Source organism: Gadus macrocephalus, chromosome 16 (assembly GCF_031168955.1).
Source record: "Gadus macrocephalus chromosome 16, ASM3116895v1".
Lineage (NCBI taxonomy): Eukaryota > Metazoa > Chordata > Actinopteri > Gadiformes > Gadidae > Gadus > Gadus macrocephalus.
Genome location: NC_082397.1, coordinates 4,456,792 through 4,484,784, shown reverse-complemented (window position 1 = coordinate 4,484,784; position 27,993 = coordinate 4,456,792). Strand labels below are relative to the sequence as shown.

The following is a 27,993-nucleotide window of genomic DNA, read 5'->3' as shown; positions in this document are numbered from 1 at the left end:
GATGGTGTCTCAACGGTGACTGTTGTGCCAGTTTTATCGAGTAACTTTCCATCCAAGCCAGCTCCGAGCAGAAAAGGCTGGAATGTCGCCATCGCTTACAAGACTTGCACATGCGCATGCGCGTCACAACAGATCATGATTACTTCCAAGACTACGAGTGACAGGATTTCCGTCTTCAGTGCGCATGTAGGTGATCGGGCATAGTAATACATCATGGATGTATTATGGACTATGGACAGCACATGATAGTGGCACGCATCCCATGGTAGGGACATACATCCCATGCAAGGGACATACATCCACGGGACATACCTATGGGCCATCGGTAGGGAGGCCAAGGAGCCAACAGGGAATAGTTCATAGGATGTATTTAGTTATGGATGTTCCCTGATTTTACTTTATTATTTCAGACGAGAGGAGATGAGTCATTTCGAGGGGATCAAGGAACAGATACACATTATATCCCTATTCTTTAGTTTCTCTGCTGAATGTATAGATTTATTAGACATCGAAAATAAAATACATGGGAAAATATATAAATAAATATATAAAACAGAAATGTGCATATAATTTAGGCAAATAAAAAATAGAAAAAGTATATGTACGCTTTACTTTCAACATGTAGATATGAATTATGTTTCAGAATGTACAATCTATACAGTGTATGGCCATCCATCTATTGTACCTCCATTTTACCATGATTCAAATGTATGGAAGTAGGCTATATCTGTGCCATCGGATTTTGAAAATAAAAAACCATTGAATTCTCTCCTTGACCCACTACAACCCTTACGCTGCATGTAGGCCTAATTTAAATCCACCCAAGTCACTGCAATCACACACACACACACACACACACACACACACACACACACACACACACACACACACACACACACACACACACACACACACACACACTTCACATACAGTTCATTAGTTCATCGTTTATTTCATACTGCAGTAAAAAGAACAAAAAGCAGTGTGCATTATAACAAAACATAAATAAGACATAAGACCCCCCCACACACACACTCACCTTGTTATTAAATGTTCTTAAATACATTTGATTTGATTTGATAGATTAGCATTTTGCAGACCGATTTAATGGTTAGGGCATTTAGCAAGGTCCACCACTGTTGCTTCTCTCCCCACAAAAAGCTACAGTCAGTGTTTAATGACGTTGATTTACCTTTGAGCATTTCTTATTATAGGCTATGGTGTAAAATGCTGTTTAGAATTAACGTTTGTAGCCTACCAAGAAAGAAAGAACCAGCTAGTGGCGCTCTTATTCCCGCTCTCCTTGCTTGACCGCGATCTAGCATCTAGGATCGATTGCTCTTCCTTGGGTCCCTGGATGTTATCACTGAATTTTCATGTATTGAATTTTGCAGCTGAATTTGGCATATTGAATTTGGGGACGTTGGAAATATTTAAGTTGAATTTTTTAAATATTCAGTTCTTAGAATTCAATGGCATTTCAATTTAAAATCCGATGGCACAGATTTACTTCCATAATAGTGGCCACAGAATCAGAATAACTGAATTAGTTAAATATGTAAAACAAAAAAGAGACCCTTTCATTTGCGTTTGGCATTGAACTACGTTGTTTTATTCTAATCAACGAGTACGATGAACAAATAGTGGCGTCCGTCAGGTGAGCGTACAGTGGCTATATTATTTTGGCTCCCCCAAGTGGCCACAAGTAATTACTACATAGTTCTCATTCTGTACACTCGGACCTGCGCACAGATGTAACCGTCACACTCATTCCTGGAATATTTGTTATATTACTAACAATTTCCAATATGTATATCTATCTATTTATCTATTTATCAGTCAGTCAGTCTGTCCGTCCGTCCGTCCGTCCGTCCGTCCGTCTGTCTGTCTTCACACTACATGCGTCCGTCGACGGATGACCAGGGGCGTGTCTGACGTATAGGGGACTAGTTTTTGTAGACGCATACTGCAGCCAATCAAATCACTTCCCGCTACAAAGCCAATTTGTGGATAAAAATACAAAAGATGACACAAACAACAGGTGTCTAAAAACAATCCTATCATTCCACATTTCTTGAAAAATATGTGACCGCCTGAATTTCCCTGCTCTTCCTGCTTGTTATTGCAAAATCGATCCAGCAGACACGTGGAGTGTAGTTGCAAAAGGTTCCGCGATCTGATTGGCTGACGGATCCGCTGCTGCCTGAAAGGTTTAACATTTCTCAACTTTTTGACGCAGGCCACGGCGCCGAATGGAGTCTGTCGGTCCCGCCGTCCGTCCGCTTTCTGTCTGTCTGTTTGTCTCAATTTAAATAAATTAAACTCAATTGCTGTATTAGAAAAAGCTTATTAAATTGCCAAAACACAAACCATTATATAAGAGTAAAATAAAAAAAATACAACACAATAATTAAAAAATGGATATACAATCAAATTAATACTTCACCGTCTTTAAAATAATCTGGGTACCATCACAGCCGAGCATAGCCCAGACGCAATTTTCGCCCGGACGATGCGTATGCAAGGACTCGATGGCTATGCTGCTTTCCAGTCATACTATAATAACCCACCTCTGACTGGTTAATAACTTATTTTTAATGTATATTTTCTGCTCGGTGGTGAATAGTGAATAGTAGTGAATAGTGAAGAGCAGGCAAAAATATACGGGTAACTGGTGGTCTCTCCCTCTGAGATACATGTTGTATTCCCAACAAATGACGTTTAAGACCTGAATTGGAATTTCTAGAGCGGGGAAATTTCCCTGATTACCTGAACGCAGCATTAGCTTGAGCTAGCTCTGGGGGGCTAGCTCTAGTATGCATCAGTCACTCGAGTTAGCTTGACAACACAAATGAAGCTCACAATCAACACGGCTGAGATGGTTTAACCACAAACGTTGTTCAACCGGACCATGACAAGATCAAGAACGATAAGGTCAATGTTAAATCACCCTCGACATAATTGAAGATCAGCAACAACAAGGTAAGGATAACGAGTTAGTTACCACAACAAGGTAGTGATAGATTTTCATGTTGCAGTCTGTTTTGCGCTCGTTAATTGATTGATTGAGTTATCTGGGCCATTACTAAAGGATATTTTGTTTATTTGGCAGCTTTTGGCAAATATGTAGTGTTGAATGATTAATATACCTTAAGTACGTGCAGTTAGATTGAGAGGGGTTGGATTAGTAAGAACCAAGTTTAATTTCCTCTCTGCTATCTATCGACATCATATTATGTGCATTATAGTTATAACATTATACAATATTGTTTATTTTTAAACGTGTCGTACTGAATTATCCAAACCGGATTTGGGGCGGTTCTTTCCTACCAGACCATTAGGGTGTGGTGGAAGGGAATCTGGATACGAATGAAGTCTAGGGTCCTAGTTAAACGTTTTCTGTATTTTTACCATAACACGCATAATGAATGAGTAATGCAAGTACAATTTAGGGCTGATACACATCATGTTCACTGTGTCTTGGATGTCAGCAAGCCATTGCCTTTTTTCCATTATTTTTATTTGCTGCATGACGAACAGTTCAGCCTACTTAATTGATGTTATGTTGGCTAGTTGATAATAGCTGCTAATAGCTGGTCCTCCCCCTATTAGTGCCTTGAATGTTCGTGCTGATGTATCTAGACTAAATCTTTCATGCAGAGATGGCAATTTATAAATAATGAGACTGTTTAATCTGAATTAGTTGGTGTTTCAAATAAAAAAAGTAATGTATGAAGGATAGAGCTTCCTTCTTGTTCTGTTATAAGCGGGTCAAAGAACCTGTCATGGTCTTAAGAATGAGAAAGCGAGAATAAATGCATGACCAGTGGGTTTCACTGCAGTGCCATGGATCGCATTCCATGGCAGGCTGATGAGTGTCCCTCTCGATTCCCTCTCGACAGTCCGTACAAGCAGCAACTCCACTCCTCTGCCTTGGGAGGTAGTGGTGGGGATCATTGATGAGGAGTTCTAGATCAGTGGCCTTTATGGGGCTAATGCACGCAACGATACTTTTACGAGCTATTTTGCAGTATTTTACATACAGCACACTGCACAAATCCTACATATACAATACATGCTCATACAGATCAGATGGGCTATTTCATTGTTGGTCAAAATGATGAATTGAAACTCAAGTGAGCAAGTGGAGTAATAAATCCAGTGGCGGTTTTAGGCACGGGCGAACCAGGCGGGGCGCCATATTTGTGGGTGGCGCCAAATCACAGACGGAATTAAACCCCCACTGAAGTCTGTAGGGTCATGATACAAACCCCTTGGAGGAAGTCTTGCCCGGGGCGTAACTGGACGTAGAACCGCCACTGAATAAATCAATAATATTAGCCTGGCTATTGCCAGACCAAGCTCAATCGTAGATTGCACGTTGGTCTGGGGAAGCTGCTGTCATTTTCTTCAGCACGAGAGGCGTGATCAATGGGCCTAGTTCAAATGACTCTGTACGCAGTTAGCTGCTTGCCGTCGCGTCCCTGTCGTCCTTGTGTTAAACCAGCCAATAGCGCGCCAAGGGGAAAAGCCAGCTCCTTCTGCAGGGCGAACTCAAATCGCCAGTAGAATGGGCGAGGCTACCCAGTCTACATTAATATAGCATCATGCCTGCAGATGTATTAAATCCCGCTACATTTCACTGCACAGATGCTGGGAAGGAGTCACTAGAAATGAGTCAGTGCTATGCTCGTGAATGCATGCTGTCATAATGTTGTTTTTGCTCAACCTTTGACCTGTGTGTGTGTGTGTGTGTGTGTGTGTGTGTGTGTTAGTTAGCCGTGTAGCATGCTGGACGTGGGGAAGTGGCCCGTGTTTGCCCTCCTTCCTCCCGAGGAGCTCCGGCTAATCCGGCAGGCATGTGTCTACGGGAGTGCCGCAAATGAAGCTCTCTACGTCACCGTTAACGATGAGGTAACCACCACTGACATCATTATCCACTTTGTCTCTACAAGATGACATCACATGGTGGTTGGGGGGGGGGGGGGGGGAGACGGGAAGGAAAGTAGAAGTTTAATAATTCATCATAATTCATGATTAGGGCAGGTTATTATAGTGGTAAGGGTGACTCCCGGCCTAAAGGTTATGGGTTTGAACCCCAACGTTTGAAGTGATCCTTGCTAAGGAATCCCTGAGGGAGATTCCCTAACCCCTACCTGCTCCTTAAAATTCCCTGTAAGTCACTTTGGATCAAGGCCTCTGCCAAAGGACTACAGAGTCATTTGAATGCATAAGACATAACACAGTGCTCCTGTTTAGTGGTGCAGTGTCTGTCACTCCCCCAGGCGCACAGCTAAGAAGATATAAGGGATATATTTAGCCATGTAGGCTAATACCTGGGCAGGCCCTGTAGCAACCTGGAGTGTGTGGCTGTTTTCGTCTGGCCAACGTTAACCTCGCCGTAGTGTTGTGTAAACAGGCTTATAACTAAGTCCTTAAGAATAACAACATTTAATATAACTGATACTTAACTCTCAGATGTTCTATCGAAGACCAAATGTATATATTGACTGCACATTATAAATTTAAGTTAAATTAATAGTCATACGCATACACTTATGCGTGTTTGTTTGTGTGCGTGCACCTGTTTTGTAGAGCCTACATAATGTCCTTACCAGCGTACTGATTAACACTGGGAAATATGTATGCAAATTACTTACTTACTTCCCTGTCTGATTGTTTTGTAGCTCTGGGGTTTGTAAAGGGAAGGATATCAATTTGCTCACTGTATTTCAAATCACGGCATAGTCTGTCTGAATAAGAAGCGCATCAGTTCCAGTCTCCATTGTCCTACTGTCCCTCGGGTCAAGCTACTGTTGGGTTTTAAATCATAAGTGAACCACCTGTTTCAACTCTAGGCTTAATCCAAAAAAGAAAAAAAGGTGTTTTGGGCGGAGGCCTCTAGGGAGTAGCATGTTATTCCCATGTGACCCACGTCAATGGCGCCCTCTCCCCCACCTCCTCACCTCCGTCCCCCCCTACAGCTACTCCCTGAACCGGCCATAACTCCCCCGGTGATGTTAACATGGGTCCTGGCTTGGTTGTCATGTTACCCCCAGGTGTTTGCTCTGGGAACCAACTGCAGCGGCTGCTTGGGGCTGGGGGACGTGCAGAGCACCATCGAGCCCCGCAGGATTGATATCCTCTGTGGGAAGAAGATTGTGTCGCTCAGCTACGGCACAGGACCCCATGTGGTGCTCGCCACCTCGGGTATGCGGCCGGTCGGCCCGGTTAGGGTCCTCCTGACTTGAGGAGTTAGTGAGCAGGGGTCTAGCATAGTGTTTTTTTCGGACCCGTCCACTGATTGTATGTTATTTATTGCCTTTAAAAAAATATATCAATGTTTTTCGGATGTATACATTTTTGATGGTACACTTTTAGGAATCCCCTGTTCCGACCAGAGTTTGATCCGTACTTCAACGTTAGAAAGACCCACCACACTATCCTAATCTGTGTGATACATAGTGTGACACTACACTACGTTAACCACAACCACCTTGCCAACCTGGTGTATCAAGCTCCTCTCCCCCCATACAGATGGGGAGGTGTTTGCCTGGGGTCACAATGGCTACAGCCAGCTGGGCAACGGGACCACCAACCACGGGCTGATACCGGCCCTGGTCTCCACCAACCTCCTCAACAAGAAGGTGATGGAGGTGGCCTGCGGCTCCCACCACACCATCGCCCTCACCACCGATGGAGAGGCATGTCACTCTTTCGCCCCTTATCCATTGCTCCGTTCAAAAGAGTCCCAAAAGGCTCGACGTCACAACAAATCAATGACATATAATGATGGATCGAACCTATTGTGGATTAAGATAAAAAAAAAAAGGAAACATAACTCAAAGATGCTGAGGACCGGTTCTTGCTTTTTTATCAGAATACCAATGCTACCTACAATGAATATTTATGCAGAGCGGACGGGTCAATGTATAGTAGCATGTAGTAGTGTGTTGGTGTGTGTTAGGGAGCAGGTAGGGCGTACAGGCCTTGCTCAAGGAGACTTTTTCATGCAGCTGGGGATGCCGGAGATGGAAACCTTTCTGCTCCGAACTTGTGTATCATGTGTCACCCAGGTGTATGTGTCCCCCGCTCCTGTTTAAACCAGGTGTTTGCGTCCCTCTCTCCTGTTTAAACCAGGTGTTTGTGTCCCTCTCTCCTGTTTTAAACCAGGTGTTTGTGTCCCTCTCTCCTGTTTAAACCAGGTGTTTGTGTCCCTCTCTCCTGTTTAAACCAGGTGTTTGCGTCCCTCTCTCCTGTTTAAACCAGGTGTTTGCGTCCCTCTCTCCTGTTTAAACCAGGTGTTTGTGTCCCTCTCTCCTGTTTAAACCAGGTGTTTGCGTCCCTCTCTCCTGTTTAAACCAGGTGTTTGTGTCCCTCTCTCCTGTTTAAACCAGGTGTTTGTGTCCCTCTCTCCTGTTTAAACCAGGTGTTCGCGTGGGGCTACAACAACTCGGGCCAGGTGGGCTCGGGGTCCACGGCCAACCAGCCGACGCCGCGGCGGGTGAGCAGCTGTCTGCAGAACAAGGTGGTGGTGAACATCGGCTGCGGACAGCTGTGCTCCATGGCGGTGCTGGACAACGGAGAGGTGACGTTTACCTCCTGTTTTGGATTGGGAAATTTGGAGGACATAAGAACACAGGGTCTCTTCATAAATGAGTAGCGCGGGTTGTTGTTGTTGAAATTACGCACTAGTGTGGGGCTGGACAGCAGCACGATAGGCAAAAGTCCTCCTCGGCTCGTGTTTTCTGATTGGCCAAGTGAAGTCACTTGCTTTATTTGGACCAATGTGAACTACTTGCACTGCTGTTGGGTGGCATCAAAACACTGGTTGAGTTTAGTGTTAATGGTCTCCCTTTTAAGGGTCAGATTAACTGTAGAAGACAAACGCCATCACCATCACGTTGTAGTAAAACATTAATGTAGTGAACTTTGTTCCCGTTTGTTCTATATTCATTTATTTTTAACTACATTACTGTTAAGTCCAAAATTCCCCCACAGGGATGAACAAAATATCCATCTTTCTGTTACGAGGCAGTTATTCAACCTTTAACCTTTGACCCCTGGTGACTGCAGATCTACGGCTGGGGATACAACTGCAACGGCCAGCTAGGGCTGGGAAACAACGGAAACCAGCAGACTCCCTGTCGCATCGCTGCCCTCCAGGGGGCCAGCATCATCCAGGTAGCTCCAGAAGTCTCCTAGTATCCACAGATGACTTTACTCCCCCGTGCGGTGGGGCCGATGTGTGCCCTGTGACGTGAGGCAACGCATGAAAACCTGGTTTTGATCCAGATTGTTGCATAACTCCATACAGTGCTTTATCAATAACCCATCCCAGGGTGGTCCTAGCCTTTGGTCAGGGCTCAGGCGTTCCCTGATTTTGATTTTGTGTGATGACGCGGTGTACAGGTGGCGTGCGGCTACGCCCACACGCTGGCGCTGACGGATGAGGGGATGGTGTACTCGTGGGGGGCCAACTCCTACGGCCAGCTGGGCACGGGCAACAAGAGCAACCAGGCTCTGCCCACTCTCATCAACACGGAGAAAGAGAGGTTGGTAGTACCACCCCCCCCCCCCCCCCCCCCCCCCCCCCCCCCAGGGTCTAATTTGGGGTCACGAGGGGTCAAACTGGCAGGTACCCGATGGACGTTCCTCATTGGTTCACAGAGGGCTGTGAAATGCCGGGTGTACCTTCTCCGTCCCCCAAGAGGAGAATGCACAACAGAGTCCAGTACCTCGTGCATAGAAAATGGAGGGGGTCCTTTGAATTAGGTACGCATTGTGTTTTTCCAACACATGGACTGAAATCCACGATTTATCAGAACTTGTAACAATCAGGATCAGTTTTATCCCGGGGGAAGAAAAAGGTGTTACTAAGTAAGGATGACAGCCAATTACATTTGCCTCCAATGGGGAACTGGTTTGTCCCGTCAGTACAACCCTCAACCCTCTCTGCTGTTGCAAAAGTTTTTGAGAGCTAAAGAAAAGAGTCTGTGGAGCTAAGCTCTCGTTGTCCACATGGAAGTACACATGCAAATGACTCCAAAATGAACACCTGTCATCAACAAATGGTGGGTGGATTGAACCATTGTGGCTCGTAGGGCTGGGTAAAAATATCGATTCATCAACGCACTGCAATTTATTTGTTCTCGATTCAATTTCGATTCAGATTTTTTTTTTTATTGATTATTTCCATCAAAAAAGAAGCATACTCAGTCATTGTAATCTAGAAGCGAGTATGCCTAAATGTACATGCCCTTTTTACATTTTTAATATAAAGTAAAGTAATAGTCATTTACATTATGATTATTACTTTTATGCTGCAAGTTTAGCTCAGGAACAATACTATACAACGGTGTATTCCCTTTTTTGCTAGTTAAAGCACAATGAAATGGTTAATACATTATGAAATGCTTAATTCTAAATAATATTTAGGTATTTTTGTCATCTGCACGTATTATTGAATCGATATTGAAGCAATTGGATCAATATCGAATCGATACCGAATGAAGACCTAAAGAACAAAACAACAGCTTGTTTGGGAGATTTCTTCTGGAGGTTTTAAGCCGACGTTCCTGCCGCTTCTCTCGGTGGTCCGACTCTCCGGGCCTTGCGTCTTGCTGTGCGCGCGTCACTCAGCGGGCGCCGGTCTGTGTGCCCTCCCTGCAGGATGGTGGAGGTGGCGGCGTGCCACACCAGCCACACGTCGGCGGCGCGGACGCAGAGCGGCCAGGTGCTGATGTGGGGGCAGTGCCGCAGCCAGGCCGTGGCCAGCCCCCACCTCACCCACTTCAGCTCCACGGACGACGTGTTCGCCTGCTTCGCCACGCCCGCCGTCACCTGGCACCTGCTCACAGTAGGTAAGAGCGGGCCGCGCCACCGCCCTGCCCGACCCTAACCCCTAATGTTATCTCGTAGAAATGACGACCTTCGGTGGGTGACCTATGACCTCATGCAGCACCCGTCGTGTCCTTGATTGAACAGGCCACATTCTGCGCATGCATCTTCAGTCTGAAGTCTGTCTTTCCAGTCGTCTTTCCTTCTGTGTCTGTCTGTCTCTCTTTCTCTCTCTGCCTGTCCACCCGTCTACCTTCCTTTCTGTCTGTCTTTCTTGCCGCTCTGTCTCTGTATTTTATGGAATCCATTATAGTATATTTGGTCTGCATATTCTGATTCATAAAACGTCTAAGAACGATTACCCTTTTTTGTTTTTCGGGTCTCGTCGTTGTTGATCTCTTTGTTGTGGTTACCGTACTACAGACGGCGACGACTACCTGACGGTGGCCCAGTCCTTGAAGAGAGAGTTTGACAGTCCCGAGATCTCAGACCTCAAGTTCATGGTGGACGGGAAGTCCATCCACGTTCACAAGGCTCTGCTCAAAATAAGGTACCAGAGCCGAGACCCTCGAGTGGTGCAGAACTCAGAACCCAATGCACCAGCGCAAAGGTCTTAGTCTGGGGATTGAAGCCTAAATGGGGTTTATTGGCCGTATGGCGAAGCCTCTGTTAACAAGGCTGCTGACGAGTTTCACCTCCAGTCTGGGAATGTGTTTTGATTTGGCTAATTTGTTCCCTTCTTTCCTAATCACTATAGAGTGGACACTATATAGTCTACTGTTTAGGGAACGCGTACAGAGGGATTCAGAAAAGCGCCCGAAATCTATGAGTGTGATGTTTACCGGTGAAATAAACAAGTTGTCCGTGTTAGACGCCATGTGGTATACACATGGAATGTAAACATCGGACATAAAAAAAGCAATGAGGACATGGGTATGCAGTTTAAAACACTGTTCCCTGATTCTGACATCGCTGTAGCCTTCAAGTGTGGAAAGGACAAGACGTCATGCATTATTACACAATTTAGAGGGCTTGTTCGTGCTTATGTTGGACGAAAGTTGACGTCAGCCAGGACAGGAGCTGTAGTCGCAATCAAAGTCACATTAGCTGATATCCATGACGTTCAAACTATTCTTTGACTAATAATGCTGTCTCTGCAAATAACTTGTGGCTTTGCAAAGACCTTTTTCTGTTCTAATGCGAAAAAATATATATACTTTGGAAGTTATTTTAGGACAGTTTTTTTCCTTTTTATATCCTTATTTATCCGTATAGACCTGAAATAAGTCCTGAATAACTTTTATAATAGTCTTAAAAAGGTAAAAAGAATAATAATCTTAGGGTACCTTGTTGAAAGCTGTGATAGTGCACTAGTATATAGGGCAGAAGTGGACCAACTGGAACATGGCACGGGTTCCTGGTGCTGGTGTGTATTGTTGAGGGACATCTGTCTGTGAGTCGGCCGTCTGTTTCCTGTCCCTGCACAGCACAGACCCAGATATAGCTTCCTCCTCGACATCATTTTATGAACACGCTCAGACCCCTTGTATCCGGACACCCCTCGCCGGCAGGAGGAAGGAGCCAGGCTGGCTGCACACGCTCACACAAACACGCTTACACACACACACACACACACGCAAACACGCTTACACACACGCAAACACGCTTACACACGCACGCGCGCGCGCTTACACGCTCGCACACATACGCGCTTGCACACACAAATTAAGATACAGCCACACATACACACACATTCACACCCACATGACATGATTACATAAACACACAAACACACACACAGACACACACACTCTAACCACGCACAGACACCTAAACATACAAACTCACAGGCTTGCTCGCAGAAATGTTCAAACATTAACACACCCCCCCCATACACAGAAAGACATACTAAGACGAATTTTCACACATTTGCACACTGACATTACCACAGAGAGATAGGTGTGAGGTCAGGCCAGGTTAGTCCATGTGGCACGTTTATCGTTCGTCTTTATAAAGTAAACGTGTTTTATGGAATAGGTCTTCCATTTGTCCACTGGTTGAAACCTGAAACGCAAAATGTTTAGCACAAATATTTATATCTCAACAGTTTTCGTCTGATTATTTTTCATTTAATTTTATCACATTTCTATTGAATATGTTTCCTTATTCAAACAGAAAATCTCCATTGAAACCAGATCTACTATTTCACCAGAGGCCTGTAAACATATAAACATTTACACAAGTTTAACAAGATAAGCACAACAGTCAATACATACAGGATATACAGAGTCAAAGAAAAAAAGAATAGATAAACAAACAGTTGCACACACAGTAGAGAGAATACTGCGCTTAAAGTAAAAAAATAATAATAAAAAAAAAAAAGTCGCCCACCATGTGATGTGTGCATACCTATTGAATTGTTGCTTGTTTTAGACTGGGTTTCCTGTGGCGGGTCCGATTGTGTTCTGAAGGTTCACAGACGTGGCCCATGTGTCCTCTATTGTCTTACATCTCAGTGGGCTTCCTGGTGTTGACCTCTGGGCTCTGTACTTATTTATGGGCCTGCTTGAGACAATGGAGAAGAAGCCGTACAATGAAATTGAAGTAGATAAATCCTCTCTTCCCCTGCAAAACAAAAACACATTGCATCTTGTTCCACGAAATAGTCTGTTATAATTATCTACATCGATGACAGTTTAAATGGGATAATGGTATTTTTGTGTAGCTCAATCAAAATAGGATTCTATAAATGTTTCACTGTACTCTGCTCCTCTTCTCCTATCCACTATTCACCACTACTTCAAAATCACATTCATGTAATTAATGGAGGATGAAGTACAAGCAAGAGTCTAATGTATTGTAAGTTATCTCAGAGGTGGTGTCGCTCAGCCCCCAAGAACAAGTCCTGTCAGATACACAAAGTCTCCATCGCTGTATCCATCAGGGACAGCCCTCCCGTCGTAGGCCCAAACTCTGCCGTCTCGCCCCTCTGCCAGGTGCGAGCATTTCCGTGCTCTGCTGAACGACTCTGATGAGGCGGCCATTGAGATTCACCAGTTCTCCTACCTGGTTTACCGCGCCTTCCTGGAATACCTGTACACAGACGCCATCAACCTGCCTCCCGAAGACGCCATCGGTAAGCGCACGCACGCCACACACCAGACACTAAACCCTAAACATTACCTTTTAAACAGGTATTATACTTTTGAGACTGTTCTGCATCCTTTTTTTTTTTTAATCATTTTTACCATGAAAAGTATACCCTAAATAAGACTGTCTTATATATAATAATCACCCATATTACATATATTTATTTCAGGAGTTCTTATTTTAAAAGCAAAGAACTGATAGCTGGGTGAATTTTTACTCTGTGATGTAAGCCTCGACGGAACAGCTTTGATCAAGGTCCCATGATCCGGGTGTACTGATAAACGTCTCACCTAGAGGGTCAGTTCCAGACCGATGATTCCTGTCTGTCATTATGCAAAGGGTACTGTGGTTGTTACACGTCGCGTCCTGAAGATGGCAGCACAAACTCTTAAGTGTGAACCTGTGTGCAGACACACGGACACTTTACATTCAATTACAAAAAATTATCTGTATACCAAATATGTTCAACAACATATATTGATATAGATAATTGGGCTTTGAATGCTGGGAGTGAGCCAGCGTCTCTAATGCGTGATGTGTCCTTCAGGATTGCTGGACCTCGCCACGTACTACCGCGAGGCGCGTCTGAAGCGGCTGTGTCAGGAAACCATCAAGAGGGGCATCGCCGAGGACAACGCCGTCAAGCTGCTGTCGGCCGCCGTCAAGTACGAGGCCCGGGTAAGCTCACAGCCTCTTACACACGGGGGTCAGAGGTCAGCGTAGCCATGATGTCACCGCCGCGGCGACCCTCCCCTACTCTTGCCCCTCGCTAGTAGCACTTTAACTATCCAGGCAGCGCATGATGAGGGGCAAAATCTGACACAGAACAGAGCCGGACAGCTAGCGATGAAAATGGAGGATTCAAGTGCAAAGACGACAATCAGATTCCGTTCCAAAAACCTTCAGAAAGGTTTTTTGAAGTCCGTAAAGGCGGTGAGATGAGACGGTCTTTCTGCAGCTGACCCACGGACGATGGGGCTGTGTAGGGAGAATGGTTCCCGCCCATCTCGGGCGTGGTCGCGGGAGCACAGTGGGAGAACGTCATCTTGTGACCATGATAACCGTGGCGCTCTTGGCACTTACCGGTTGGCGCTCTTGGTTTTGTAGGACTTGGAGGAGTTCTGCTTCAAGTTCTGCGTGAACCACCTGACGGCGGTGACGCAGACGCAGGCCTTCACCGACATGGACCACGAACTCCTCAAGAACTTCATCAGCAAGGCAAGCCGCTACGGGGCCTTCAAAAACTGACCGGCTCCGTGCAGAGACCGCCGTTTGGACCAAGACTCTTCTGAGCAGCACCACGGCGGCACGGACCCCCCCCTGGGCGGAGCTCAAGAGTTGACCTTTTGACCTAAGTCAACATTGAGTCAATCGCTGCTTCAAAGACATGCAGCTGGGGAGGTGAAGGCAGGAAACACGGAAAGGGAGAGTCGGGGGGGGTGCTTCTTTCGGTGGGTTTGAAGATCAAGTGGCCCGAAGCTAACCCAAACACGGCGCGTTAGGCTAGGGCGGAGGTGTTGGGTTCCGCTCCTCGCACACGGAGTGCAGAAAGCAAACAGGGGAGGCACCTCCGAATAGGCTCCTCTTACGCTGAGTAAATTGTCTTCCTCACTGGCTGATGAGCTTAGGGTCTGATTTGAATGTGTAAAAGGAGTTTAATCATGTGAGAGTAGTTTACATTTATGTCAATACAGGGCTGTTTGCTGTCGTTGCTGGAACAGACCAATTGGAAACAGGATATATTTTATAATCTATGTGATGAATCATAATAAGTAAAGTTTCTGAAATAATAATGGTAGAAGTGTCACTGAATGTACCTTTTTGTATGTTACCATGGGTGGTCAGGTACTTATCCACTGACTAAGCATGGATCGCTACTAACTCGTTGATGCTAATGCAGTGATGCTATCTCAGTAGTGCTTACTCTGTGATGCTAACGCAGTGACACTGTCTAACTCTGTGACGCCAATGGGGTAGTTCGAACGCAGTGATTGCTAACATGGTGACGCCAACACGATAGTGCTAACTCGATGATGCTAACTCGATAATGCTACCTTAGTTGGCTAATTACCAAATTAGCATTGTCCTCTTTTTAATGGGAACATATAGGTAGGTGGTTACAACAATATTTTCAGCATAAACCAACTGAACTTGTAATTGAAATCGCTATCTTTCCAGTTCAAATTAAGTTTCATGAATTGTTTTCTACACGGTCAGCGGGTTATTCTGCAGAGGTTCACCGGGATATGGAGAGCTCTCTTAAAGACATCCAGTTTGCCTATTGCTAGATATCAATCCCTGACGACCAACTTTTGTTTTTCTATAGAATCTTCTCTTACTGTTTATCATTCAAGGTGTTTCACCATATTCCAAACTTTTTTCTTTTGTAATTTAATATATTTGCAAATTTGTGTATTGTTTTTTTTAGGCGTTAAGATTTTTGCATACAGTTAATGTTAGGGGAATAATTCCCGCTAACATTCTGGTTTGGTGAACCCTTCTGCACCTCAAAACTTCCTTATTAGAACTTCTGCTATTCAAATTATTATGATTATGCAAATGTCTTCCCCTCCCGTGTTCCTGCCAACAGAATTTCCAGTTTGTTGTCCCATGTGTCAAAGAAATCAGTGTGTTCAAACCCAATTCCTCCCTTTAGTCGTAGTACAAAGTAGAATGTAAGATAATGATATATTTTAAGCAGCCAATGTTGTGTTTTTGTTTGTTTTGTCTCTTTTTGATAAAGCTGAAATCATTCCCTGTATGTCCTAGATGGTTGAGTTTTCTTTATCAGTATATTTAATGATGAGTTCTTCAATGACAGGACATGCCAATGTCTGCTTCTTGGCAATATGTATCACACACACATGCCTCATCTGTCCATAATAAGGCGTAGGGCCGGGCTAACCTGCACCACTGTTTGATCAAACCCATCCCCAAAACCCCCACACCTCAACCAGATCAACAGGATTTATTACTGGCGGCCTCGTCTGTCTAAACCGTTAAAACCGATAAAGTACCTGTTCAGGTAACTCATTTCCTGTTCAGGTAATTAGTGGGAAAGTTTGGAATGTGTGTTAACCATTGTTTAGGTCTGTTGGAAAATTATTTATTCAAAGTTAAGGTAAAGAAAATGCAAGGCTTTGTAAGTAAAATAACACTGTTGAATTTTTACTGTAAGGCTTGATGATGTTATGAACTTTCCCCTAATGGTCACTATCAATTTTCCCTGGCCATAAATGACCCTCTCAGGCAGCCGTAGACAGTTTGTTGTGCTGTTGGGGTCTGAGACAAGCCAGAGATCTCCTGTTCCCTTCCCATGGGAATTATCCTGTGCTCTCAAACTAAACAACACGGAAATACCACACTTAGTTATTCTGAAGAGGTCATTATCCAGCAGTTTAACGCAATTACATTGTGTTTCCTCAACCCAATAAACATAAAAACAGCTCACGCTGAAAGGTATGGTTTGGTTCTCTGAGAAACGATGATGGATCTAAATGAACAGGAAACCTCAGTTTCATTATAAGAAAACTGATTTTTTTTACAAAGTTAGAGAGATGTAACTAGTTCCCTTCACTTCCACAAAAGTTCACTTCCACAAAATGTCAGTCAGTAATTCTAAGCAGAAACCGGAGCAGAATCCTATCACACAGCACAAATCATGCTGGCACCAGCGCCAGCTGTCTAGCCTCCACTAAAGAGAGCCAGTAAAAGGGAACTTGTCGCTGAAGTGTGACTGTTTGTTGAGACCTGTGAGGTCACGATGAGGCCAACTGCCAGGCAAACTAGTGCCAACTAACAACAGACTCGCTGTGCAACCACATGTACAGACGGCCTGTACTTTGCTAGCCCACGATGACATACTGTCAGGCTAACTGTAAGCAGGGGCGTGTCAATGGTAGGGCCTGGGTTGGCACATGCCCCCCCCCCCCCCCCCCCTAATTAATATTTTTCCAACTCCAAAAAATCGGGTAGGCAATACAATTTTATGCATGCACACGCACTTTGACGTCACGACAAAGGTGTGCAGGGAGCTCCCCCTTGCCAACGGTGGATGGGCACGTCCGGAAAAGGGTTAAGCTTCTTGGGACACTTTATATGCATTTTATATACGATATCGCTCATAAAGAATAACAGTACAAAGAAAAAGTATGACAAAGTTGCTGTAGGTCGTAACACTCCCCCCCTGCCCCCCCCCCTTCTTAGAACTCGCCAAAATATCTAAATATTTTATCTTACAGTAAAGTATTTTTATTCAAGCGGAAACAGTTCACTTCCCCTTTAACTTCTCAATGTTAACCATTTTTTTCATTGTATGCAATATTTGTCATTTGCCTAGTTCATTTTTTTCATTTTGTAAATGATTCTATGCACCGATCTTCAATGTTAGCGAAGAGCGTCTTGTTACGTGCCACTCCTCGGCCCCGCTACAACTCTGGACACACCGCTGACTGTCAGCTTAAGCATCATGTTCTCTTCCAGAATGTATCGGTCCATCTTCAGCACACCTTCATCTGAAACGACATTTTTAGCATTCCAAAACTGACCAACGGTGGGGCCAGTGTTTACGTTGGCTTCAAATGGATCATATCTTTATTTAAAAGTGGGAGACAAGAGCATAGCCAGGGGATCATCATACCCCCTCCCCAAAACCCCCCCCCCCCCCCCCCCCCCACACACACACACACACACACACACACACACACACACAGGGGACATGTAGGCTACATTGTGGGTAGTGTAAGGGTCATGACCTCTGGGGGTCTTGTGACAGACCCCCTGCTATCAGTCCATCTGAACCCCCCCCCCCCAAACCAAACCACACCACCTACCCCCACCTCCCCTTTACCCTGCAGAGGCCTATCTAAACAATCCATATCAACCATAAAATAAGATCAACATGCACTGCATAAATACCTGCAGAGTGAATACAGAACGAAGGCACATAATGTACCCTCATTCAGTTTTTATACTGGGATGACGTTGATTCATTGAATGTCAAGTTATACTTCTGCTTTGAAAAGCTGCTGTATGTTCTGGTGTGTTCAACACCTGCACGATTCTTTTTCCCGGCTTGGTTTCCAGTTAATCCACGATACAGAGCTTTCAAAGATATACAGACAGGCTGTAGGTAGTCAAACCTACTGCCTTTCGGCTGGTCGTACAGAGTAGTAACATAAACCGTACTACTCTGCCCTAACCCCCCCCCCCCCCCCCCCCCCTCATCCTTCATTTTCAAACTGTCAATATGCTGTTAAAGTATTATCTTACAACATAATTACAAAATTAAACAGCAGCTATCAAAACAGTGGAGCCAAGCCTCCGAAGACAGTCTGTCCTGAGCTGGTTCTGCTGGTGTGAGCTGCAGGGATCCTGGGGGTTCTTTGCTTCACTGCCATGTCTGGTGGTGTTCCACCAGCTTTCGACCAATAGGCCGCCAGATTTACCTCGTGGTGCTGGAACACTTCCACCGCTGAAGTGGCCCTCCAATGGACTCTTTCTTTCCCTCTTCCTTCCCTTTCTTTCTGTCTCCTTTTCTGTTATTCTGGGCATTTTTCCTTCAAGTTTTCTTTGCGTGGTTACAGTTGTCAAGGAGAGCAGACTGACTGGCTCTTTTTTGCTGGTGGCTATAGCCTCTTTGGTCGGCTAAATAGTTCCTGGAACCGTCCAGTATTTGTTGTTGTTTTTTCCCTCTGTAATTAATTCTGTTTTCCCCAAGCTGCTCGTCAATTTCTCTATATAGTATAATTTATATTCCCTAAGAACACTGAAAACCATGCTGTTACGCAATAGCAACGGCTTCATCGTTTAACAAAACAAACTGCTGTTGATCATAAACTAAGAAACTATGAGAGTAGTCCTACCTTATTATGGTCCAGTTCTGATTAATCTCATTGTATTCATGTAATAGTTTTTTTATGAATAGAAGTATACACAAAAATACCTTTCATACCTATACTATATTTCATATTTATACACACAAAACCAGACTTTTGCAATAGTAATAACATATTTCATACAGTATTGACGTATAATCTAACAGATTATTTAAAACCATATGATTCATTTAAAATAAATACCAATGCATAAGCAACATATTTTTGGACTCTTCTTGACAGCAGAAGTAGCCTATTTCATTTTGTGATTTAATTTTGGAGCATGATTATTGGAAGATACAGGCAGCAATTTACCAAGCATATATTTAATATGACAAAGGCTGTACATGATTCTACGAGGGAACCTATAAACCAGTTTATAGAATTTGTATATAATTGTATACTATAGTTACAATTAATATTTACACACCAAAGTCCGCCCACACCTATGTACAAACAAGGCCAATAAGCAGAAACATTGAGGCTGGTGTAATTGTGTGTCATTAACACTTGAGATCAGGATCTCTTTGCGTCTACCAGCAGTAGTTTACACGCTGATCCTAATGACCGGCAAGTCGTTATGTCATGCAGCTTGTTGGCCTCGAGGGAAGCTAACTCCTTCCTGGCATTGTAGCGCTTTAACAGTCCTGAGATTCCAGTGGCATGTTTTTGTTTAGCGAATACATACTTGCATGTGAAGCGCTTATGTTTATGTGCTGGATGGAAACGCTGAGAGACAATAGCTCCGTGCTTTCTGCATTTTTTCCCCCTCGAGCGCTTTCGTGTTTGTTTCTTTTTGTTGCGCCGGGCCGACAAAGGCAAGGCCATGGAGGGTGGCCCTCCCCGCTGTCTCCTTGATGCACCAACCGGGGAAGTCGACATGGATGTGTGGAGGGGTTTCTTTCAAAAGAAAAAAGTTACGTTTGAAGTTATGTTTGAGATAGCAGAGGTATGTTTTGAGTTCTGGGACTGAACCCCAAAACATTCAGTCCCAGACCCAATAACGTTCTGGGACTGAGAGTTCAACTAAAACACGGGAATACGTCTACAAATATACAAAAACAAGAATACTGTATACTTATGTGTATGTATCTATGTTTACGTGTGTGTGTTTGTGTATATTTCTCTATGTTAATTAATTGTGTCTGTGTGTGTGCGTGTGTACAGATCCATAAATGCAGGGGCCCTCAATTAAAAAAAGATATGTGATATCTGAACTGGATGGAAACTTAAACAGATTACAGTTCTCCGCTGCCAAACTGCTGATAAAGATACAGACGGCCCTCTCGGTTCCACGGGTCTATTTATTTATTAAATTCCTGCTTCATTCATCACAAAGAGCCCAATGTCTTAACACACAGAGCAACAGAACCCATTAGAGAGAGAGAGAGAGAGAGAGAGAGAGAGAGAGAGAGAGAGAGAGAGAGAGAGAGAGAGAGAGAGAGAGAGAGAGCTGACAAAGACAGCCACAGAAACAGTTGGATCAGACAGAGGACACTTTCTCTTTCTGAGTCCTTCTGAGGCTTTTCTCTCACCAGGAAATGCGTTATAAATCATGTGATGCTGTGGGCATCAAAAGGACTCTTTAATAATAAACCGACCGTTGTTGATGATTGTGACAGCTGGGCTTCTGAGTTTGCCTGCTCTGTGCGCTTGGAACCACAACTTGCGACAACAACTTCCGGACGACAGCAATCTCTTGGCATTCTCTGTGATTATTAATGTTAACCATTGTTTTCAAACACAATCAGAGTCTCAGAGCTGTATTCTGCATCAGTGCACAATGTTGTTAGTGACATCATTCAACGTCATGTTTGACCTCATTTAAGGGCCCGGTTTCAAAATGCATTCTAAGGATGTCTGCACCCTTTGACCTATCAAGGATAGAATCTAATCAAATTATAGATCTGAAAATGTTTTCTATTATGTTTATATCAGACTATATCAGACTATTCTATGTTGAGGTGGCACTTTCAGCATCATTGTTGTGCTGTAACCTTTAATTCCGTTTGGTAAAAGTCCTTTTCGTTTAACCAAAATCAAAGAATGCTTTGATCCATTGACCAGTGGCATTTTGTAGGTAGTTGATTTGAATATAATTTTATTTCACATGAAAGTTATTTTGTATTTTATTTTTTTTAGCATTTTTTTTGTTGAAAAGATATCTTACCACATATTTAGATATGATTGAAATACTTAGTATTGCAGTTGATTGCAAACTTATGGTGCTGTAGAAATAGACATAGTATCACGTCTATGTCAATCTACTGCATTTAAAGACGAAGTTCATTGGTAAAACCCACACCAGATAATGTCCTAGCATTTGGGTAACTATCCCTTTAACACCTACCCACAAAGGACCAGGAGGAACCAGGAAAGAAAGGGAGGGAGGAGTTATTATACTCTCTCCTCCTACTCCTCTTCAATCTCCTCCTCCTCTCAAACTCTGAAACAAAACGGTGCGTCTTGCCGGTGCGCAGAGCTCCAGCAGTAAGAGGTTATTCAAGAGCTCACTCTAGCAGAAAGCCCTCTGGCTGTCACGGGCAGACAGGGAGAAGTGCGTACCCAACGGGTGTGAGTCAGGGAGATAGAGGGAGAGAGAGAGAGAAGGGAGGGGGGGCAGGAAGCAGCAGACCCTGAAAGAGAGGGAGAGACAGACAAAAGTAACAGTTATATTGTGACACGCACAGCAGAAGTTGTGTTGAAGACGCTGGAGAAGCCCAGTGGATGCTGGGACCTCAGTTCTACATGCTGCAAGGTGGATGCTGCTGCTTTCTCAACAACCATACTAAGGAGAATAAAAACCCATGACGGATTAAGCTGTGGATCAAGGTTTGGACAAAGGAAAGTGTTTTCTTTTTTGGTTTTCTTTCTTTGCAATGAAAGACATTTGTGGATTGGATTCACAGTCTGGACCTGGGGCTGCTGTTTTGGATATAGCCCACGGGTGAACTGGATTGGAGCGACGACAAACAAGCGCGCACACAAAGGGAGGTGATTTGCTTGTGCCTTAGTGAACCGAGTAAGAGCGGCTTCTGCCCCGCGGCTGCTGGGGTGCTGGGTGGGTGGTGTGGAAGGGACAAGGGGGAGGGGAGGAATCCCCAGCCTGGGGCCGAGTCCTAAGGGAAGGCTCTTTAGAGCATAAGCTTCCCCCATTCCCCCCCCCCCCCGTCCCCCCTCGTCCCCCTCTGTCATCAGCCCACCCTGTTATGGCTCGGGGAAACCTCAGCGTGCCGGCCCACCGAGAGTGAGCCTTGTTCCCCCGCGGACCACATGCTCAGAGCGCAGGAGAACCCGTAGCGCTCGAGGAACACTGACTTACTTACGAGTACCGAGGTTTGAAAGGAGAGATTGACGCGTCCGGGGGGGCTATTCATGAGAGACCCACAGTGTGGGGACAGCTGTCGTTATTGTGTTGCTCTTGCGTAACGGATGCCCATTCTCTGACTCCCCCCTACCTCCCGACCTTTCTCCTCCTTCTCCACCGCCGTGCCACCAAACATGTTCAACACCACTCTGCCTGCGGGGAACGTCACCCAGCGTTGGGGCGAGGGCACCCCTCCGTGGGCTGTGAGCAACAGCAGCCTGTTGCCGGACAACGGCACCGCCGACTGCGTGAAGAACGATCAGTTCAAGTACCCGCTGTACAGCGTCGTGTTCAGCATAGTGTTCGTGGTGGGCCTGCTCACCAACGTGGTCGCCATGTACATCTTCACGTGCTCCCTGAAGCTGAGGAACGAGACCACCACCTACATGATAAACCTGGTGGTGTCCGACCTGCTCTTCGTCCTCACCCTCCCGCTGAGGGTGTACTACTTCATCAACAAGAACTGGCCCTTTAAGAGCGTGCTCTGCAAGCTCTCCGTCTCTCTGTTCTACACCAACATGTACGGCAGCATCTTCTTCCTCACCTGCATCAGCGTGGACCGCTTCCTGGCCATCGTGTACCCGCTGCGCTCGCGATGGCTGAGGACCAAGCGCAACGCCAAGATCGTGTGTGTGGCGGTGTGGGTGCTGGTGCTGGCCGGGAGCCTCCCCACAGGCTTCAAGTTGGAGTCCACGTCCAGGCAGGACAACCACATAGCCTGTTTCGAGAACTTCTCGTCCAAACAGTGGAAGTCACACCTGTCCAAGATGGTGATCTTCATCGAGACGGTGGGCTTCTTCATCCCGCTGCTGCTCAACGTGGTGTGCTCCGTCATGGTGCTGCGGACCCTGCGCCAGCCGCAAGCGCTCAGCCAGGGCAGCAAGCTGAACAAGACGAAGATCCTGCTGATGATCGTCGTGCACCTGTCCATCTTCTGCTTCTGCTTCATCCCGTACAACGTCAACCTGGTGTTCTATGCACTCGTCCGCACCAAGACGCTGCCGGGCTGCCCGGCGGAGTCAGTGGTACGGACGATATACCCCATCGCCCTGTGCCTGGCCGTGTCCAACTGCTGCTTCGACCCCATCGTCTACTACTTCACCTCGGAGACCATCCAGAACTCCATCAAGAGGAAGTCCCAGGTCGGCCGCTCCTACGACATCAAGTTCTCAGAGGCCCTGCAGTCCGAGTCCAGCTCGGCCCTCCAGTGCAGCCTGCGCAGCCTGAAGGCCAAGGTGTTCCACAACGAGTCTTCCGTTTGAAATATCGCTGTTTTGACGCCATTGCAAAAGGTCAACCTGGGCTCTGCTTAATGTCGGAGCCCCGTCGTAGCCCCTCCTTCCAAAGAAGTATTAGGACTTTAACTCTTCCTCTCAGGACGAAAGCACTGACTTTTGATCGGTTCTGCAGCGCATGGATCCATGTTTTGACAAGGGACTCCTTGACTTCCACAGTGGATCTGAGTGTAAACGACCACTTGATAACATGAATCCCAGCTTGTTGAATAATATAGAAAGATGGAATAATATGGCGAATGAGAGTGTTATTTCACTCATGCAGTGTCCTGTATGAGTGCAACGTGTATAAATGTGTACATTTGTAAGTGATGAGGCTAACTGAAATAGTATTTCTTAAGTTAACATTAATTAATGTCATGTTACGGTCTGACATTAGTCTGGGTTCATATGCCGAGGCTTGTATGTGGAACCCATTATGGGGCATTTTGTTGTTTATTGGATGTCATATGTTTTTGGCGGATTAATGCACTGACATAAAAATGGAAAATACTGCACTCATGCCACTGGAATGAATTAAATTCATGTTCTGTCTAAACACAAACCAGGTCTATGTAAATCATCCGCTAGTTATGGAAATTACATTGGGTTAGGTATTGACTTGCCATGTCATCGGGATGGACTTAAGTCTCATGCTACCGAACAACAATCAACACCCCTTTATGAGGAAGGAGACCTATCTCCTACTCTTGCGTAATTTAGCACTGCTTTTCATTGATTTACAGTGAATTATGATAGATACATGTCATTAAGGGGCAGCTAGGGGTTTGGGCATCTTGCTCGCGGATGCCTACTTGTAGATAGGAGAGATTGGGGTTTGAGGCCAGAACTTCGTTATTTCTAGTTATTCAAAGTACCCTGTCCCTGCTCAACGATCTTCTTATTCTCCTTCAACTCTTCAAAAGGAAGTCAAAACATGAGTCAGAGAGGAGAGGGATGGGCATGAAGTGAATGTTGTGGTAGAGGGTGAATACAGAGAACTGGAAGTGAAAGCAGGACCATCTTTTGCAGAGAGCAGTGTCTGGCTTCCTTTCTGTCTGTTGAGCCAGGCAGGGCTCTTGAACCAGCGGGAGATTGACTAGCGGGAGATGAACTAGCGGTGGATGGCCAAGGAAACGCCAAACTGACTGGTTTCACTGCCCTGGTGGTCCCTTAAATATGTTCTAATATTCCCAAAAACTAAACCTGTAGAGAGCTTACAGAAATATATTTTCACATGTTTAAAAATAACACCCTTAAATACATTGTAGAATGGTGGTGGATGATGGAGATTTTATCAGACAAATTATGAACAGCGTATACGAGAAACAGCATACTTTCCTTACTACTACTTCCCCTACTACTCCGACTACCACCACTAACACTACTTCTACTAGTACAACTACAGCAGCAGACATGATGAGTACCTTAACACCCAAGGCAAGTCTCCAGAATGATGCCCCAGTGACCCTGGGTGACCCCCCTCCCCTGCTGACAAAACAAACAGCGCTTGACGGCTTTCTTCTCCACAGAGCCCCGACTTATAGACGAGTGCAGTCAGTGAAAACCAAAATAAACAACACTAAAGTGCACTTTCGGAGAAGGAAGGGGATCCTTTTGTGTCGTTACGCCACAAAAAGAAAAAAAAAAACGCTGGCAGGAATCAACGTACAAACACACCAATCTGCTTTTCACCCCAACCAAGCATCAGATGTAAACATCAGTTGACAGTTACAGGCACAGGGAAATTGTGGGCAGGGCTGTTTGCATGTTTGTGGTAAAGATCTGTGTTAAATATAAATGATTTTTTTGCATTTCCCTGAAATAGAGCGTTTCAGCTGCTCGGTGTGTTGCTAAGATTTGCTCTGGGCTGTGTGGACGGCTGTCCAAGACTGGATAACATGAAGCACATATCACTACGCTGCTATTTACACAGCCTGGAGGTCAAACCTGTCCCTGTCTACATACTGCAACTCCTTACCTCTGGAGGGGGCAGAGAGGGGAGGTAGGGGCTACATAAATCCCTCTCCTAGACCATTTTGGAGAAGAGGGAGATAAAGAGATGGGATGGGGAAAGAGAGGAAGAGGGAGAGAAAAGGGGTGGGGGAGATGGATCGAGAGACCGTATATATTCTCATTCTCTCTACACCATTTGAGGGAGGGGATGGAAAGAAAAAGGAGAGAGTGAGGAAAAACGAGAGGGAGAATGAGAAAGGAAGAGGGGATTAAGGAGAGGGGAATACTAGAGAGAGAGAGTGGTAGGAAGAGGAGGAGAATAAAAAGAGGGGATTAAGAGAGAGGGGGGGAGAGAGAGAGAGAGACAGAAACCAAAGTACAGAGAGTAGGGCATAGAGAAAGAGAGAGAGAAAGAGGGGGAGGAAATCAAAGAGATAGCGAGGGAGATGGGGTGGGAGATACACAGAGGGTTGGAGAGAGAGGTCGGAGGTCAGGGCCACAGCTGCCGGGTGATCATCGTGGAGCAGTGAGTTTGTTCTTCACGTGTCGTCGTCTGGTTAAGAAACAGCCCCCCGTCGCGTTCCCCGACTGCCTGCTCCACCACCGACATGTACTATCAGCAGAGTCATCTGCTTGAGGGCCATCGGTCTGCACACCTCTCGACTCCACGACGCAGCGTCTAACTCCTCTCAAAGCGCTGACCTAAAGGGGATAGGTGCGAGACTCCTGGTTTCTAGAATTAAACACACTTACTTCAAGGTCAATTTCACGAGTCACACACATGTCATGAAAGTGTTTTGACCAAAGAGTGCAAACGAATATCCGACTATGCTTATGCAGAGGCTGCGTTACAAACAAGCGTGGACACGTGAGACGGCAGCTGGCTGGCTGTGTGTTCGGAGCCGGAGAGACGGGTTATCTGGTCCATCACGTGAACATGATGTCCACCCTCCACTAGGGGTCAAAGGTCCAACTGGGAAGGAAAAAGAGAAACAAGGATTCATGGTACGAACACAAGTAGCAAGTTAACATTAGCCCAGGCAAGCATGAACACATTATTACATCACTAATACATTTTAGTAGTAGCACAGGTTCATGAGGAACATATTGACCACAGTGACAACAATAAAAAAGCTGTATTCAGCAGAGGTTAGGCTCACAAAATACAGGAAGGAGGCAGTGAAACCTGTTTGTTGCCATGTCTCCTAAAACATGTATGTTGCCATGTCTCCTAAAACCCGGATGATTCCGTCTCTCCTGAAATCTGTATGTTGTAGAGCTGTCAGTTAAACGCGTTATTAACGGCGTTAACGCAAACCAATTTTAACGGCGTTAAAAAATGTATCGCGCGAGGGTTAGGGTTAGGGTTATTATTATTATTTATTTTTTTCTTTGGCTCAAAACAAAGAAGCAGTAGCCTGACTGCTATGTTCAAATGACATTTGTTCAAAGCAGTCGTTTAATTGCACTATAGGCTCTTTTTTTGTATCGTCCTGTTTTGATCAGTATATGCCAATGTTGTTATCAATAAAAAATCATTTGCACAAGGCAAGCCGATGCACTTCACCATGTTGATAAGAGAATTAAAATGAGAAGAATTATGGGACAAAAAAATCAAGGGATATTTAGCATAGAAAAAGAATGTGCGATTAATCGCGATTAATCGTGAGTTAACTATGACATTAATGCGATTAATCACGATTAAATATTTTAATCGCTTGACAGCTCTAGTATGTTGCCATCAAGGGGCGGTGGCTGCTTCCTCAAATAAGGCACTTCCTCTTATGAAACGAGGAACATGCGAGACACGGCCTCATCAATGAAGAACCACACATCATTTTGGCATACAGGTTAGTTAAATTAGATGCTGAAGTGAAACCATATAGGTGCATTTTAAATGTCAGTACACACAAATTTCTGTAAGTGCAGCTGAATACACGTATAAGAGCACTTTATATCAAGCAAGCATAATTGAATCCATGTCATTGTATTTAAATCTCTGTCAGTGTATTCATTATGGCTCGTTCGCCTCACGCGATGTTGTAGTTCTATACTACAGGGGAACACGCCGTATCTTTTTACCCAGGGACCCCTGCGTTCCCCAAGGCCCCTCACCTGGGGCCGGCAGACTCCTTGCTGTGTGCATACACAACTCTTATCTAATCAGCGCGACCTTTAAGTTAGCGGCGCTGCGTGAGAAAACACAGGCCGTTCCCCGCAGGACGCCAGCATATGTTCTCATGTTCCGCTGCGAAAACATTTCAGAGTGTAGCAGATGAACCTACGTGTGATGTATGGCAGAACTGGAGATGTGTTCCTTTAACATTTGTTATCAGTATGCTATTTGAGAGATATGGTGGTAGCCGAGAGCTTTAAATATTATGATTCTTACAAAATATTACATTTATGACACCACCAATGACAGTTAAACAAGTAAGTCTGTTTTATTTAGGTTGTCACAGCCATAAATACAATAATAAGTACCATTTACTGTAATCTTTTGTGTTTGATTTGAAGTACAATTATAAAA

The 27,993-nt window shown here is 45.0% G+C and overlaps 2 protein-coding genes across 5 annotated transcripts; both read left to right on the top strand.

Annotated features, from left to right (window-relative positions):
• The first annotated feature begins 55 nt into the window (after positions 1 to 55).
• rcbtb2 (regulator of chromosome condensation (RCC1) and BTB (POZ) domain containing protein 2) lies at positions 56 to 15,751 on the top strand. Of its 4 annotated transcripts, none has more exons than XM_060075359.1 (12): positions 56 to 186; positions 4,780 to 4,914; positions 6,060 to 6,210; positions 6,538 to 6,704; positions 7,430 to 7,588; positions 8,077 to 8,184; positions 8,413 to 8,555; positions 9,673 to 9,863; positions 10,264 to 10,390; positions 12,837 to 12,976; positions 13,538 to 13,668; positions 14,098 to 15,751. In XM_060075359.1, exons 1-12 carry the CDS (start codon positions 136 to 138, stop codon positions 14,236 to 14,238), a joined length of 1,644 nt encoding a protein of 547 aa, XP_059931342.1. In that variant the 5' UTR covers positions 56 to 135; the 3' UTR covers positions 14,239 to 15,751. The 4 variants fall into 4 exon arrangements, 3 of the variants coding, with proteins under 3 accessions (XP_059931342.1, XP_059931344.1, XP_059931343.1); XM_060075361.1 differs by lacking the exon at positions 56 to 186 and adding an exon at positions 2,510 to 2,982 and having other exon boundaries at positions 4,788 to 4,914; XM_060075360.1 differs by lacking the exon at positions 56 to 186 and adding an exon at positions 2,518 to 2,982.
• Positions 15,752 to 21,291: 5,540 nt separating this feature from the next.
• Positions 21,292 to 24,072, top strand: lpar6a (lysophosphatidic acid receptor 6a). Its single transcript, XM_060074940.1, has one exon. It carries the CDS (start codon positions 22,368 to 22,370, stop codon positions 23,493 to 23,495), a length of 1,128 nt encoding a protein of 375 aa, XP_059930923.1. The 5' UTR covers positions 21,292 to 22,367; the 3' UTR covers positions 23,496 to 24,072.
• The last annotated feature ends 3,921 nt before the right edge of the window (positions 24,073 to 27,993 follow it).